Genomic DNA, 16,204 nt, shown 5'->3' with positions numbered 1-16,204 from the left:
GCTGCCCACCAATGAATAAATTGTTGGCATGGTGAATACAGATGATGAAGAACGACCAGGTTAGAGTCTGTAAGAATGTAATTGAATCTTGCTTATATCACTGCATATTGAGGTTTAACTATGAGTCAATTGTTAGCCCATGATCTGCTTTGCTATACAATGGGAAAAGTGCACGCCATTGAAAGGATTTATATTATGTACATTTGAGTAAATCATTGAATTATCTTTAAACATTTTATGTTTAGGAATTATTTTGAATTTAATCAAATAGAACATCGAATGCTAACGGGTGATGATTTAATCCATAGCTATTATTCTTCCGGTCTTCTATAAAGTGAAGCCCTCGGAGGTCAGGGGGACAGGCAAAGATAAAGATGAACCATACGCTAAAGTAGTGCCACGATGATTGCCCAGGTTCAATATCAAACAGGCATGTCATTTTGAGGTTTAGAACGTTCTAAAATTGCACATGTCCTCAGCCATAGAAAGAAAATTGTCCCAACATGCTAACCTTCTTATTACATGCAATATAAGAATTGATCATCATAAGTTGTTAGGGATAGAAGCATGAGCATGATAATGAACCCAGACCGTCGGTTGTAGGTGCACATTTCATAGTATGGATTTAACGCTTCAATCCCTTTATCACTTCTATCTGAAATTCAATTCATCGTATCTACTTAAAGTATTCACTTCTATCTGAAGTATGAGCATAATCAAAACATATCTCAATAGCTATATTATGTGAAGCAAATTGGAAAGATGATTCTCTGTAACTACATAAAAATGGAAAAATCCATAGCTTGAAGGACTGAATATAAAAACATTAGTTTATAAATATTGGTTTAGTGGATTGACATTAAATAAAAAAACATTAGTTTATAAATATTAGTTTAGTGGATTGACGTTGTAAAATTTACACGTAGTGCTAATGATTTGACTTCCTTCTCATTTAAAACTACGGAACAGACCAAAGCGGAGACTAACATGTAAGTTTGTTACGCCCTTTTAGTAGCGGCCTAACGTTTCTAGCCCTGTTCAAGCACGTGCGGCTTCCTTTCTTGCACTTGATCCTATGGCATGGTAAATAAGCTCTGCTTTTCTCCATGGCAAATAATATTTACTCTGCTATAGGATATTGTATGTGGTTTAGGATATTAAATGTATGCGGTTTAGGATATTAAATGTGGTTGGGCTGTAAGCATATGCAATTAAATTTATACCAATATAAATTTAACAGTGCGTATATATAGCCCAACCGGGCATGGTAAATAAGCTTGACCTTTTTCAATGTGTCTGATGGAGGGAATTAGCCCAACCGGGCATGGTAAATAAGCTTGACCTTTTTCAATGTGTCTGATGGAGGGAATTTTCATGGTCAGCCTGCTAAGCTGGGTTTAAATATGTTATTATCATCAAAATAATTGCAGATATTTTTATTTTTGAACATGTATATTGGTGTGTTATACTTTGAATAATATATGAAAATATTGTTTGTCATAAGCTTGACCTTTCTCAATGTGGTTTAGGATATTAAATGTATGCGGTTTAGGATATTAAATGTGGTTGGGCTGTAAGCATATACAATTAAATTTATACCAATATAAATTTAACAGTGCGTATATATAGCCCAAGCGGGCATGGTAAATAAGCTTGACCTTTTTCAATGTGTCTGATGGAGGGAATTTTCATGGTCAGCCTGCTAAGCTGGGTTTAAATCTGTTATTATCATCAAAATAATTGCAGATATTTTTATTTTTGAACATGTATATTGGTGTGTTATACTTTGAATAATATATGAAAATATTGTTTGTCATAAGCTTGACCTTTCTCAATGTGTCTGATGGAGGGATTATCATCAAAATAATTGCAGATATTTTTATTTTTGAACATGCATATTGGTGTGTTATACTTTGAATAATATATGAAAATATTGTTTGACGTATTGTCATGGTCAGCCTGGTAAGCTGGGTTTAAATCTGTTATTATCATCAAAATAATTGCAGATATTTTTATTTTTGAACATGTATATTGGTGTGTTATACTTTGAATAATATATGAAAATATTGTTTGACGTATTGGTAAACCTGAGGATGGGTATGTCACCTTGTATGTCACCTTTATCATTGACGATTAATTAATTACGCCTCTGAAATCAAACCTGAGGATGGGTATGTCACCTTGTATGTCACCTTTACCATTGACGATTAATTAATTACGCCGTAAGGCATTTCCCTCTGAAATCAACTCCTTTCTCTGCCTACCTGTCATCTTTATATGCCAGAGGATTATATGTAAGACGATTGCAAAGATTTCAGCCATTAGATTAGAATGGTTACAAAAAACTAGTTCTCTTTGCCTCTCTGCCTACCGTGAATGTTGCAATGCCATTGGATGTGGCAAAATATCCAACTGGTTTGGTGGAAAAGTTACAAGATTTTTAAGGTACACTGCAACTGCATCATGGTGAGCATGTGGAGGTCAAGGTTGTGGGGATTGTGGGCATCGGTGGAATTGGAAAGACAATGCTGGCCAAAGAACTTTTTAATCGTAAGAGGTCAGATTATGATAGATCCTGTTTTCTATTTGATGTGAGGGAAAATGCAAATGAATGTCTCTAAACAATGTATAAAGAAAACTCCTTAAGGACTTGAAGGATAGAGATATCAAAATTGAGAGGTGGGAAGAAGGCGTGGAGATACTTAAAAAGAATCTTTCAGCTTGTGAGGCACTCATAATATTAAATGATGTAGGTCATGTGGATCAACTAGATCCTTTCTTGCCAATTAAGCATGTCCTTCACCCCAAGAGCTTGATTTTGGTTACGTTTAGGGTCAAGCATATCCTTAGAAGTGCAGGAATTGCAGAGTCGTCAATTTATCAGTTACCAGGCCTCAATATATCACACTCCCAAGAGCTGTTTTGCTTGCATGCCTTTTTCCAGCCATATCCACTACCAAGATTTGAAAATCTTGTAGATGAGTTTTTAAAGGCATGCCATGTTTTGCCTCTATCATTGAAAGTTTTTGGGTTGCTTGTTTGTGGACATGACAAACTTTACTGGGAAGAGCAACTGAATGGACTTCACCAAACATTACCTACAGAGATAGAAAGGAGCCTTAAAATTAGTAACGACTCTCTCAATCATGAGTAGCGGCAAATATTTTTAGATATCGCCTGTTTTTCGATAGGAAAAGACAAGGATACATGGGTAAGAATATGGAGGGGTTCAGGATGGAATGGTTTGGTAGGGTTTCAAAATCTGCTCAACAAGTGTCTTGTCGAGTTGGACGATGAAAATAGAATAAGAATGCATGATCACCTCATAGATTTGGGAAGAGCTATTGCGGATTGTCCAGAATTATTACCGCGTTGGCTTTGGCGACCGATAAAGAATCATCATCTTCATGAGTTGTTGCAACAATCATCCTCTATAAGTGTTTGAGCCATCCTAATTGTTGAATGTCTAAAGAACTTTCGGTATTTTGTATTCAAAACAGTCTGCCACACATTATGTTAATAATAGTTTATTGTTTTCAAACCACAAACAGGTGATAACAGAAGTGCACGGATTTGGGATGGCTCCTTGGTACACCTTTATTGGGTAGGATGAAGATTAGGAAGTGTTCCATTCAGAATTAGAATTTCCCTTGAATACAAGTTCCAGTCAAGAGGTCTGCGGAATCAGGAAATTGCAACTTCTTGAAGTTGAAGGCAACTTTGAAAGCATCTTGACTTCGGTGTGGTCACCAAAACTCATATGGCTTCATTGGAATGTGTCGATCTACTCATCACTGCCTTCTTGAATTCCATTGTGCGATTTAAGAGTTTTAGAAATGTTCGGTTGGGAATTTAAAAGATTGTGGCAATCTCGATCTGAGGTACGTACATATAGATGCAGCAATTTGCAGAGCAAGAATTCTCCTATCTTTTCAATTTCTTATATAATCGAAACGTACTTAACATTGCAGGCACCTCTCCACTTGCGGGAATTAAATATTGAAGCTCCATTTTCCGAGTTTCCAAAGTCATTAAGGTCGCTGAAGCACCTAGAAAAGATTGTACTGAATTGTCCGCGATTGTTGACATACGCAGATGTAGCAATGCTATCAGAAGAATTTTGTTATTTGAGCTCCTTGAGATATCTAACCCTCATAGGGTGCCTGAAATTGCAGCTTCTTCCAATTTTATTTGGGAATCTAAAAAAGCTCGAATACTTCCATCTGTCCAAGTGCAGTAGTTTGGAAATTCTTCTAGATTGTTTTAGTAATCTAACAAATCTTCAACACATCAATCTGACAGACTGTGGAAGTTTGAAAATGCTCCCAAATTCCTTTGGCAATCTGGTAAATCTCCAACACGCCAATATTTCTAAGTGCAGCAATTTGGAGATGATTCCAAATTCCTTTGGGAATCTAACAACTCTCCAACATATCAATCTCACACTGTGCAGAAGTTTGAAGATGCTTCCAGATTTGTTTCAAAATCTGAGAAATCTCCAAACCATGAATTTGACATTGTGCAAAAGTTTGAAGATGCTTCCAAGTTCCTTCAAAAATTAAAAAAATATTCAATACATCAATCTTTCTAGGTGTAAATGTCTGGAAATGCTTCCAGGCTTTCAGGGAAATCTATTGCAACTTAGACATCTATATTTGAGTGATTGTTTGAATTTGACTCTTTCCACACTTGGAGATATCACCACTCTTGAATGTTTAGATCTATCAGGTTGCCTCCAAATGGAGTTATTGCCTTCCCAGGTTGGAAGTCAACCGTCTTTGAAAAAGTTAAATTTGTTCCGTACAAACATCAAAGATTTACCTAGTACTATTGTGTGCCTAAGCTGCCATCTTTGTTCGAACAGACTAAGTGTTTATTACAAACATTGCAATTTTTCAACAAAATGTTAAGAATGTTACTGTTTTCACATCCACTACTTCAGAAGCAGGAGGTGGGTGCTGATTTTCTTCTCCTTCTGCTGTGATGGCTATATCTGCTTCTTCGTCAGAAGATATTTTGATTTGGGTAGCATCATCTTGGATTTTGCCCCATAGAAAAAGGTAGAGACCAATGAATATAAGAATCACACCCATGCTGATTTTCTTCTCCTTCTGCTATGATGGCTATATCTGCTTCTTCGTCAGAAGATATTTTGATCTGGGTAGCATCGTCTTGGCTTTTTCCCCACAGAAAAAGGTAGAGACCAATGAATATAAGAATCACACCCATCAAACTGTTCTAGTGTAGGAAAATCAAGCATTTCAATTAATTAATTTTGTAAATTTTAATTTTGTAAATTTGTAGGCAAAATGAGAGAAGAAATAATAAATTTAATGTAAATTGTTAGGGTAGTTCTGGTAAACTTGATTTAGTCGAGTTATAAGTAGTTTTCTGGCTCCAACCTTTGGTTTGGCCCATGATATTCCTGTGGAATATAACCTATTTAAAAGCCAAAAGCCTCCATGTTAATTTCTTTCACTTATGGAGTCTTTCTGTTTTTAAATAGGCTATATTCCACATGAATACCATAGACAAAATTATGGGTTCTCATGAACCCCAAAATAGCTGATGACTTTACCTAATCAAATTTACTTGAACCACTCTAATAGAAATTGAAGACTTAAGAATATACTATATTCCATATGAATGCCATGGACAAAACCATAGATTCTCATTAGCCCAAAAACAACTAATAACTTTATCTAATCAAGTTTAATTTTACCTGAACCACTCTAACACAAATTGAATATTGGAGTATATAAAAAACCACCGAATTGAATATTTGAGAATATAACAAACCACCCACCTTCCTAGATGCAACGTGTCTCCCAGAACTATAGATGATAAAATTGCTGAGCACACGGTAGACATTGGGTTGAATACTGTAACGAATACTGGCCCTCGTTTCCGCAAACACCGTAACTGTAATGGAAATGCCATTGCATTGAATATGATTCCTTGCCAAATTTGAATTAATCTTCCACAAATTAGCTTAACCACCTAACAAAAATTTAAGTTATTCATGGCTGGGAAAATTGAGGAAGAACATCATTCATGTATGTAGACTTACTGCAGTGAACACAGTCAAAATATTAGCCCTATCCAGTATCCCAGATGTTGGAATGATGCCCCTGTCAAGAATGGCTATTAGGAGAGCAGTTTGGATGGAGCCTAGAATGGCAGTAATTGATGTAAGGGATAGTGTGGCTGGAAACTTCTTCAATGTCTCAACCTACACATGGAATTATAATCATACATTTGATTGGGTGGGGAGCTTTGAAACTTCTAAATACAGAAAAGGGTTATAATTGGGTATCAATTTAATATGCAAGGTGGTAGGGAGACCTGCAATATCATGGTAGTGGATAACATTATCACTGCTGAGATAAGGTAAATACACCCTCTAATCTGGTTGCCTGAATCTCCCTCATGTAGAATGGTTTCCACTAGGTGTACTGTATTAGTGTTGGAAACTGAGGTTGATTGTCCCCACAGAGGCCAAGGTTGGGCTAGAGTAGGACCTTGAAGGAAACTCATAGCCATTGCTCCACCCACACAAATTACAGTTCCCAGAATTTTAGGCTCTTTTGCGAATACACATAACGTCTACTTTCTCCATCCTACATATTTGACACTCACATTAGATTTTGGTCACAATAAATCTAAATGATATAATTAACTCCAAATGAATGCATCATATAGGTGAGCAGTTATAAGCTCAAAATAATTTTTTGACCATTAGTAACCTAAATCAAAATAAATTGTTCAGAGTTTCATTTCATTAACCTAAATGAAAGAATCTCCTCCAAATTTCAACTATGTGAACAGTTATAATCTCCTTCTAGTTTAAACAGTTATAAGATAAACAATAGAAAATCTTTTAGCTTTTTAATAACTTCAACTACATGTAACTTCAATCATTAACATTCACTACCAAAATACAAACAATTTATATTTCATTAATCACACATTCAAATGATTAACCACACATTCAAAGTGAGTGTTGAGTTCTTGATTAACCACACATTCAAAGTGAGTGTTGAGTTCTTGATTAACCACACATTCAGAAAATCTTTTAGCTTTTTAATAACTTCAACTACATGTAACTTCAATCATTAACATTCACTACCAAAATACAAACAATTTATATTTCATTAATCACACATTCAAATGATTAACCACACATTCAAAGCGAGTGTTGAGTTCTTGATTAACCACACATTCATGTAAACGATTCATATTTGATTAACCAGACATTCAAAGAACATTCATGCATCCACACATTCAAATGATTAACAACACATTCAAAGTGAGTGTTGAGTACCTGATTAACCACACATTCATGCAAACAATTCATATCTGATTAACCACACATTCAAAGCACATTCATGCAAACGATTCATATTTGATTAACCACACATTCAAAGAACATTCATGCTAATTAGCCACACATTCAAAGCACATTCATGCAAATGATTCATCACTCAATGCAAAGTTAAGGTTTATAGCCACTCACTTATGGATCAAAAGCATGATGAATTAGTAAACTCTTAGCTGTTGGATGTAAAAAACAAGATTCAAGTCTATTCTACATGTTAATGGGTATTTCTATCAATCCAATACATAGATGAAGTTTATAAACACCACTAATGGATCAAAATCAGTTACACATGCCAAGGGGAATCAAGTGCCATATATTTCAACTCAAAATCTCTGATCAACAAACTTTGTATTTCAGAGCTTTTCAACTGCAACTAGGAAAAGCTGCTATAGTAGAAAATATTCCCCTCTTTATATTTGGTGACTCACTACAGCATAAAGAGCAAACTTCATTGGTGTTGTAGGGCTTCAAATCTAGGGAAAAGAGTTAGACAAATGAGCCAATGATTTGGAAAACAGATCTATGGATCCCATACTCTCATCCATAATGATTTAATTTCTGCATCACTGAATTTGTAATGAAAGAAACTCAAGCCCATTTGATCTGCAAGTCATTCATTGTGCTCTCAAACGATTTGCAGTCACGAGAGAAGAGGAAGAGGAAACAACAGAGTGGTTGAATGATTTAGGGGATCCTAACACTGATCTATTGGATTGGGCGAGGGAAGAGGAAATGGCTGCCTTCACCTGCCCTCTTTTGGGGATGTTCCTCCTCGAATGAGTAGCAGTAGTTGTAGGCATCTTGGTATTTATGTTTTGGACTGAATTCAATGGATTAAGCGATTAAGGAAGATAACAGGGAGTGAATACTTGAAATATTGAATGAATAGAGTGCAGAAGCAAGGGAGAGAGGGTTTAGAGAAATGAGATGATAACGAGTATTTAAGCATTTTTTAGACTTTACCCTACTCTGCTAACTAGCACACCCTTCACATGCTAGACTACATTACAAATAAGTCAGAGTGCAGAGGATAAATTGAGGAAGTAGTCCGCAAGCCCTTGGCGACTGTTCTTAGCTCTGATTATTCCGTTCATGAAATAAACTAGCATAGATTTAGATTTATTAACACTGAGAATATTATTCAATGACATTGAATATTGACCTCATTTTATTTAATAATCATGAACACCTTTCTCAGGCTTGTTATAGAGCAGCTACCTTTTTTGTGTACAATGTTAAAGAAAATGCAAATTACTTTGCAAAAACACTCAAATTGCATGAATTTTAATTCACAAAAGACCAAACCTTTTTTATGTACAATGTTAAAGAAAATGCAGATTACTTTGCAAAAACACTCAAATTGCATGAATTTTAATTCAGAAAAGACCAAAACCTCTGCTATTTTAGTAGTAAGTTCAATCCAAGTAAAACCCAGATTTATTACCAATCCAACCTGGGTTATAATTAGCACAAACTCATCTGAGGGTTTAGGGAATCTGAAGTTGATGTCACACTTGGGTTTGAATGGGCTTGTAATGATGTCTATATATTCAATGCACCTTTATGTACAATCTAGATTCCATACATCATTACATAGGCACATTCCTATAAAAGATTTCATATCTCATTTCCCCTACAAACTTTAGACTGCGCCTTTTTTCTCTCCCTTGTAACTTCATTTCCATTCATTCCAATTTCATTTTAACACAACTCAAATGCAAAATATTACAAATAAATTTCCACACTTAATTTACATATTACAAATCCTAACAAAATAGACATTTTGCAGGTTCATTACTGCTTCTTCAGGTCTTCGATGCCTCCAACAAATTTCGATGCAACTTCAAATATGGAATGACAACCACAATGTTCTTCAGAATATTATATTTCTTCTCTAACCTCTTCCGTTACAATTTACTACTTGTATTTTCCAACTGAAACTTGAAAAATGATGTTTCAAGATGAAATACCATTTTGATAGTTTATGTCTTTACAACCAATTCATTATCAATGGGTTTTAACATATTTAAAAAAAAAATCAATTTATTTTAATGAATATAATACATGTTTTAAATATATCTTGATATTAATTAAATTTTTCGTTTAAATAATGATTTCTTAAATAACCCTATCCAAATCGATATGGATACCCAGTTGTTCACCTGGATTCATTTGTTTACCTTCACCTTCAACTAGGCAATCTTTATCCAGATACAAAGGTGTTTAAACAACTTCAATGGCTATTTATGACTATTTTTATTCCATTTTATAGCCACTTTAACCCCCGAATAGGGTTTTAGGCATGGCTTCCTCAATTGAAACTCATTATCATCAACCTGTTCACCTGGATTCGTTTGTTTACCTTCACCTTCAACTAGGCAATCTTTATCCAGATACAAAGGTGTTTAAACAACTTCAATGGCTATTTATGACGATTTTTATTCCATTTTATAGCCACTTTAACCCCCGAATAGGGTTTTAGGCATGGCTTCCTCAATTGAAACTCATTATCATCGACCCTTTCTTTCAAAAATGCCCATTCACATTTCAATATTCCTCCACACTGTATGCCTTACGGCGTTTCCTTTGCAACATTAGGTGCAAATGCTAGTTTATTGTGCTCTTCCATATTATTGTGCAAATGTTACACAAGACATTCATAACACTTAAATATTACGTTTGAATAAATCTATATAAAATTTATACAAGTAATGATGATAATAAAAAAATCCTCCAAATTATTAAGATTAATATGACTTACTAGGTATTGTAATCATCTTATGACTTTAGAATATGTTAATGTTTTGATTTGGGTAAAGCGATTTATCTTACCAATATGACTTACTATGTATTGTAATCATCTTATGACTTTAGAATATGTTAATGTTTTGATTTGGGTAAAGCGATTTATCTTACATTGGTAAGTAGAAATGATTTGTTTAGTGAACAATAATGTATAAGTAAACTCTTTTGTAACACATTCACTGTTTATTCATTGATAATATCTAATAGCGTGATTGTGAGTATTTTTGTTTAAGTGTAGTTATGCGAGTCAACTCTATTTATACTTTTCTCCTTTCGTGATTTAGCTCATCTTGTAATATAGTATATGAAGAGTTTCATATATGGTTTTTTTCTCTAGTTTGCATGTATGGTTTTCTCTATAGTTTGCATAAGTGTGAATACCTAGAGTTTCTTGCTAATAGATATAGATAGGGGATCATGAGCATATCTTTTCAAACTCTAGAAGATATGATTATTATTTTATCTTTTCAAACTCTAGAAGATATGGTTATTATTTTATTAGTTGAAGAAAAGAGAACTATTGTAGGAGTGATTGAGGGTGATCCTTAACTTTATATGACATTAGCATCAAAAAATTATTATATAAAATCCACTAATGAGAAAGAGAGGTGGAATGTTACTATTGCAAGAAAATGAGTTATACAACTTGGAATTATAGATTTCAATCCAATCACATTCTCAAAGGAAAAGTTAGAGACATGCCACATGTAGTTAATGTAGCCATTATGGAAGGTTCATAGGATTTTTATAGTGGTGATGATCATACTGAAGAAAGTGATTTCTATGCATTTTAATATTATGTAATTCAAAAATGACACAATTTGGTGTTGATGTAACCCAACATGGATGCTTTCTTATAAATAATTTGAGAGTTTGTGGATCTTAAGAAATATCCCTCGTTAAGGTTTTGAGACATACATGTGGAGTGTTATCCAATAATGAGGTTATGAGACATTTGTCTCGTAATTTTATTAAGGGGATTCATACTTTGGGAGTTCCAGGAGGTGGAATTTAAGAACTTGGAAACTCAACTTGGAATTCACATTTACAAGGGTTACGAGGTAGGTAAATGGAGTTTTTCCAAAGACGAAGCTTTTAAAGAATGTTTGGATTTGATTATTTCTCTTGTTTTTATGTGCTTGCATTCATTTAATCTATTTTTATTTCAATACTATAAACCCTAAGGGGGTGTATTAGGATATAAGGCTTATTGTCTACTATAATCACTTTATAGCTTTGAACTATGTTAGTGTTCAATTTTTTTGTAAAATGATGTATCTCGAAATAATATTCGAAAATTATTTTCTTCATGAAAAATGGTATATAAGGAGGTAAATTCATTGTTGGAAACCTTGAGAACTATTGAGAGGGGCGGGTGAATTAGCAGTATGATATTCTTAACAATTTTACCAATTAAAACTTCTCTATTGAATCACACATGTATTAACCAACAACACATTAGATTGTCTCATAAACATAAACCGTATATGCAATTAAAACACGATAACCATGAGAGGAAAAATGAAAAACACATCAAAACACATCCACACAAGAGACAAAAGATATTTGGTAAAAAACCCTTCTCTAGAAAAAAACCACCCTTGTTGTTGTTGCGCTACTTTGAATCTCTATTATCTCAAGTAATGATCTTTTACATAGATTTGTTGACTCCCATCAATTATAAGACTCGATCAACAATCCTCGCCCAACTTTAATTGGACTATCCAACTACCATTGGATGGAGAAGTTGTTTGTTTCGCTAATACTACAAAATCACTACTCAACTCCCATGAAGTCAATTCTCCTCTACTCTATGTGGACCTCTATTTCATTCATTTTAAAACTGGATCCCAAGATGCTCTGCTGAACTAGACTCAACTCTGCAATACAATCTCCAACAACAAGACACCATCAACAAATCAAAATCTCCACAAACATGCTTTCTACTCCAACAAAATAGTGGCCAAAATACATGCACCAAATTTGAATAACATAATCACCAAAAGCTAAAATAAACTCACACTCGGCCATAACATTAAACCCTCACTCCAAAATATAGTTTCTGCATAATACAATCAACATCATAAAACACAATGGATATCTTCTAAATGCACTAGCAGCACCTACAAAACAAATGTGAGAGTCACAAACTTGTAGTTATACCAAGCTCTCCATCTCTACAAACAAAATATGCTTCATCTATTTGCATCTCGAATCTACAATCTGAAGTTCTAAATCAATACATTGCTTTAGAAAATAGATATGTTCATTTTGAAATCATTAGCACTCATACACTGACGCACTCCTTCTCACAACATGGTCTGAAATATTCCTCTTCTGTACAGCCTTCTCTAACTCACTCTCATACTAAACCAATGAACACACAACAACAAAGTGAAGAATATAAAACATTAGGGGCGAAATTCACTTTTGGACTTGGATCAAGAGTGCACAAAGTAGGCAAAATCAAGCCATTATCACCACTACTTATGCATGTAAGGTTTTCACATCATTGGAGGACCTTTTCAAACCATACCTGACCTTAATCAATTCATTTAGAAGGTTCTGGTAATTTCCATACAGAAATGCATTCGATGTGCGTGAGGAATCCAAAGAATTTTTCGTGAAGAAGCTCAACCACACACACAAAATTTCCTGATCCTGGGTACGACCACATGCACAAGATTGTATCCATGTGGTTGGAGCCCTTCAATCGCTTGCACAAGCCTGCATGGGTGCAGTTGGGGGAGAGGATGCGAGAAAACCAATCAAAACCCCTAAAATCCTGCTCAAACTTCTTCTAGAGATTGGAAAGCCTTTGTAGGACCTTTGGAAGCCACTTTCAACTTTGCAACACTTTCCCAAATCACTTCCACATCACCATCATCATCACAAGTCAAACTAGGTTGAATTGGATTCCAAACAACAACCATACTAACACCTGGGCCATCAACCTGCTTCACAACTCTAGAACATCTCAGGAATCCTCCAACATCTTACAGCCAATCCAAGCATCCTCCAACACTTGTAGATCGTCTCCAAACCCTATATATCATATCATCAACATGAGGACCTAATCTAGGACATGGAGACCTAATCAACAATGCTCCTTGACTCTAACTTCTGTATTAGCAACATCTATCTATATCAGCATCATCAAACCATCATAACATGTCTTGTAATCATCTGTGCTCAACTTCTAGATCTTGCACTAGGTTATGAACACCACTAGCATATGAGGAACCATCAACATGAAGCACATCTTCATCACTTATAACAACATTTCAAATGCCTCCAATCATGCCAACACAAGCCAACACAAAGCAACACCTCTATGAACACCATATTGGAAACACACTTATAGCAACATCAAAAGGTTGACATCAATGCCAACATAACCATCTCAATGTCAACACATGCTACAATAACGGTATCAACACATCATCTAGAATCCATAGGGTTGACATAAATTCCAACATATGCTATTTGCCATCATGAAGCCAATGCCAACATTAACTAGCTATAAAAATGCATACCATAATTCCAACAATCTCTCCCTTTGGAATTGATGGAAACCACACATAATATCTAGACCATCATCCTCTATCACTCCCCCCTTTGACAACAATGGAAAATGATCAACTCCATCTGATAAGGAAATAAGAATATAAGTACTAACACTGAAGCCCAACCATTGGAACAACTGATCTCAACATCCATGGATGAATAATGATACATATCCATACTCTCTCACATCAACAAAATGAAACATACTAAACTAATCAAAATTCAGAGAAACATATCCAACAAAATACCTCTAACAACAACAAAAATATGCACAAGCAACCATAAGCAAAAATGAACAACAACATAACATGTGCATATACATGAAGTAACCAACCCATACTCCATAGCAGTAAATACATGCATATCTCCAATCAACAACATCAATAGCCAATCACAAATTTTATGCGCATATCATGAGGTCAATAGTCCTAACAGTCATAGCATGAGGCACACCATGAATACCTCGAAGCGGACCATAATGGAAAGAATGATGAATGAATTAAACAAGAGAAAATAGATGATCCCCATAAACACATGCCATCTCCAAGATGTAGTGAGCGCTTCCACTGCAACATTTTCTTCCTTTCCAAAGGAAAGAAGCACAAGGTGGACCAAGACTACACATGACCATGAATGAATGTCATATAAAATTTTACATACATGGCTATAGTAGTGAAATAAAACCTCATACAACACTCTCATATGAACTCATGACTCATGACTAGATGACCAATGACAACACAATACAAATACATCATGAACAATTTACATGGATTTATCAATGAAATACATAGTTACTATCATCATCTCCAATGGACTAATGACTTAAATACATGAAATATCATGATTGTTACACCATCATTAACCCATACATGTGGCTGTAAAAAGACTCCATACAACTCCTCCATAGCAAGCCTATCACCATGATAACTCAACTAAATATTGACTGAACTTACAACCAACAAAACGATGAAACAATATCAATTAGATGGCTATAATAACAAGCCACACATGGCTAGTCCATGAGTCAATATCTCTATACATGCCTGAGTAAATGATCACATTTTATGCATGCGTGTACAACTTTTCAACCAACTCTTAGTGGAAAATAAAAACATATATTTGGCTAAAAAATGTACTCTTTCACTCATGAGAACATGAAAATAAATGCTACTAATGACTGAGTGAAAGTGTTGAACAAAAATTAAATAACCCATCCAAATATCATACCATGCATAACTCCCCCTGAGCTTAATATACCTCCAATAGATAAGTCGACCTTGTGGGCCTGAATGTGCATGAGTTTGAATTGGATCAAAAACTCATCATATGCTGCTACAATAACTCATGCTCATCTAGCTTCCATTCTACTACCATATGATCCCCTTGAGGTTATGGACCTCTCATGAACTCTGCAGTCCTCTAAAAGCATGCATGATGTAACCATGCACTGCAAGAGGGGGTGTTCTTCACTACTTGAAGAACTATTGCTCCTTCTTTATCCACACAACCTTTGGCTACTTCTTTTCTTCCATTACTGGTTTTTTGTTACCTCCACTATGTGTTTACTGCCCTTGCTAGTTATCCTTTGAATAACGGGGCAATATACAGTCTCTTGCTATATGGAAAATATTATGGCATGTATAACACTCCACATGGACAAGATATGAAGCAAGATGATCAAAGATCCTACTGCTCAAGCCAAATCTCTACCTTGTGTTATCCTCCACAATGTCCCAGGCTAAGAGGAATCAACAGAGGTAACCACAGACCAAGCTTTCAGTTTGGTAGCTAGCCATACCAAACTAGAGAGGGATCTCTCTGTGAGATCACAACCAAAGAATTGATTGGAATATAAAAGGATTTTAGGCTAGATATGACAGGTAGGTTTTGAAAAATTAAGGTTTTGATGCTAGACAAGGGATGAAAACCAGGTAAATTGGTTAAAAGGATCAAAGGGTTACAACAACAAATATATAAAGAAGCAAGGTAGCAATAGTTTTGTGATGGCTTAGGGTTTGTCAATGTAGTGTAGTGTTTAGAAGAAGCAATATGTCTTAATGAGCATGTACATCATGAATTCATTAAGCAAGATGGAAAATAACACATAATGATACTCCCATCAAAACAGAGCTTTAGACAAAGAATTGTGCTTATAAACTTTAAGGAAAACCAATGAAGAAATGATGAATGGAAATAGAAGATGAATATCTTTCATATAAAACATCACAAACTCACTGCACATGAATTCCTAGATAATAATTACAACTGATCCTTTGATTTTCTGAAAATGTTAAAGTACAAACTACAAGAGTTCTCTCCTATGATGTCCAACCCTTCTCTCTGACTGAGAAAATGATACATATAGACCAAAATAAATAGTTTCCCCACCCTCAGGGGTCGAATCCATGAGTGGTGGAACAGTTCCCAAGAATATCTCAACCAACAAGT

General features: G+C 35.0%; 1 protein-coding gene across 1 annotated transcript in view; it reads right to left on the bottom strand.

The window, feature by feature from the left end:
• Positions 1 to 5,031: 5,031 nt before the first annotated feature.
• Positions 5,032 to 16,204, bottom strand: part of LOC149152181 (WAT1-related protein At2g39510-like) — a 34,963-nt gene continuing 23,790 nt past the window's right edge. Inside the window, exons 2-5 of the mRNA XM_089443404.1 lie at positions 6,346 to 6,584; positions 6,081 to 6,232; positions 5,807 to 5,977; positions 5,032 to 5,233 (exon numbers count right to left, since the gene is read on the bottom strand). Of these exons, the coding sequence (XP_089299530.1) occupies positions 5,032 to 5,233; positions 5,807 to 5,977; positions 6,081 to 6,232; positions 6,346 to 6,584 (764 nt within the window). The remainder of the gene's footprint in view (positions 5,234 to 5,806; positions 5,978 to 6,080; positions 6,233 to 6,345; positions 6,585 to 16,204) is intronic.

Source organism: Pinus tabuliformis, chromosome 9 (genome assembly GCF_031772625.1).
Source record: "Pinus tabuliformis cultivar Carrire ecotype Pingquan chromosome 9, CPIR1, whole genome shotgun sequence".
In the NCBI taxonomy this organism is placed as follows: Eukaryota; Viridiplantae; Streptophyta; class Pinopsida; order Pinales; family Pinaceae; genus Pinus; species Pinus tabuliformis.
Note: the sequence above shows the minus strand (reverse complement) of the source record. Positions and strands in the feature narration are given on the sequence as shown.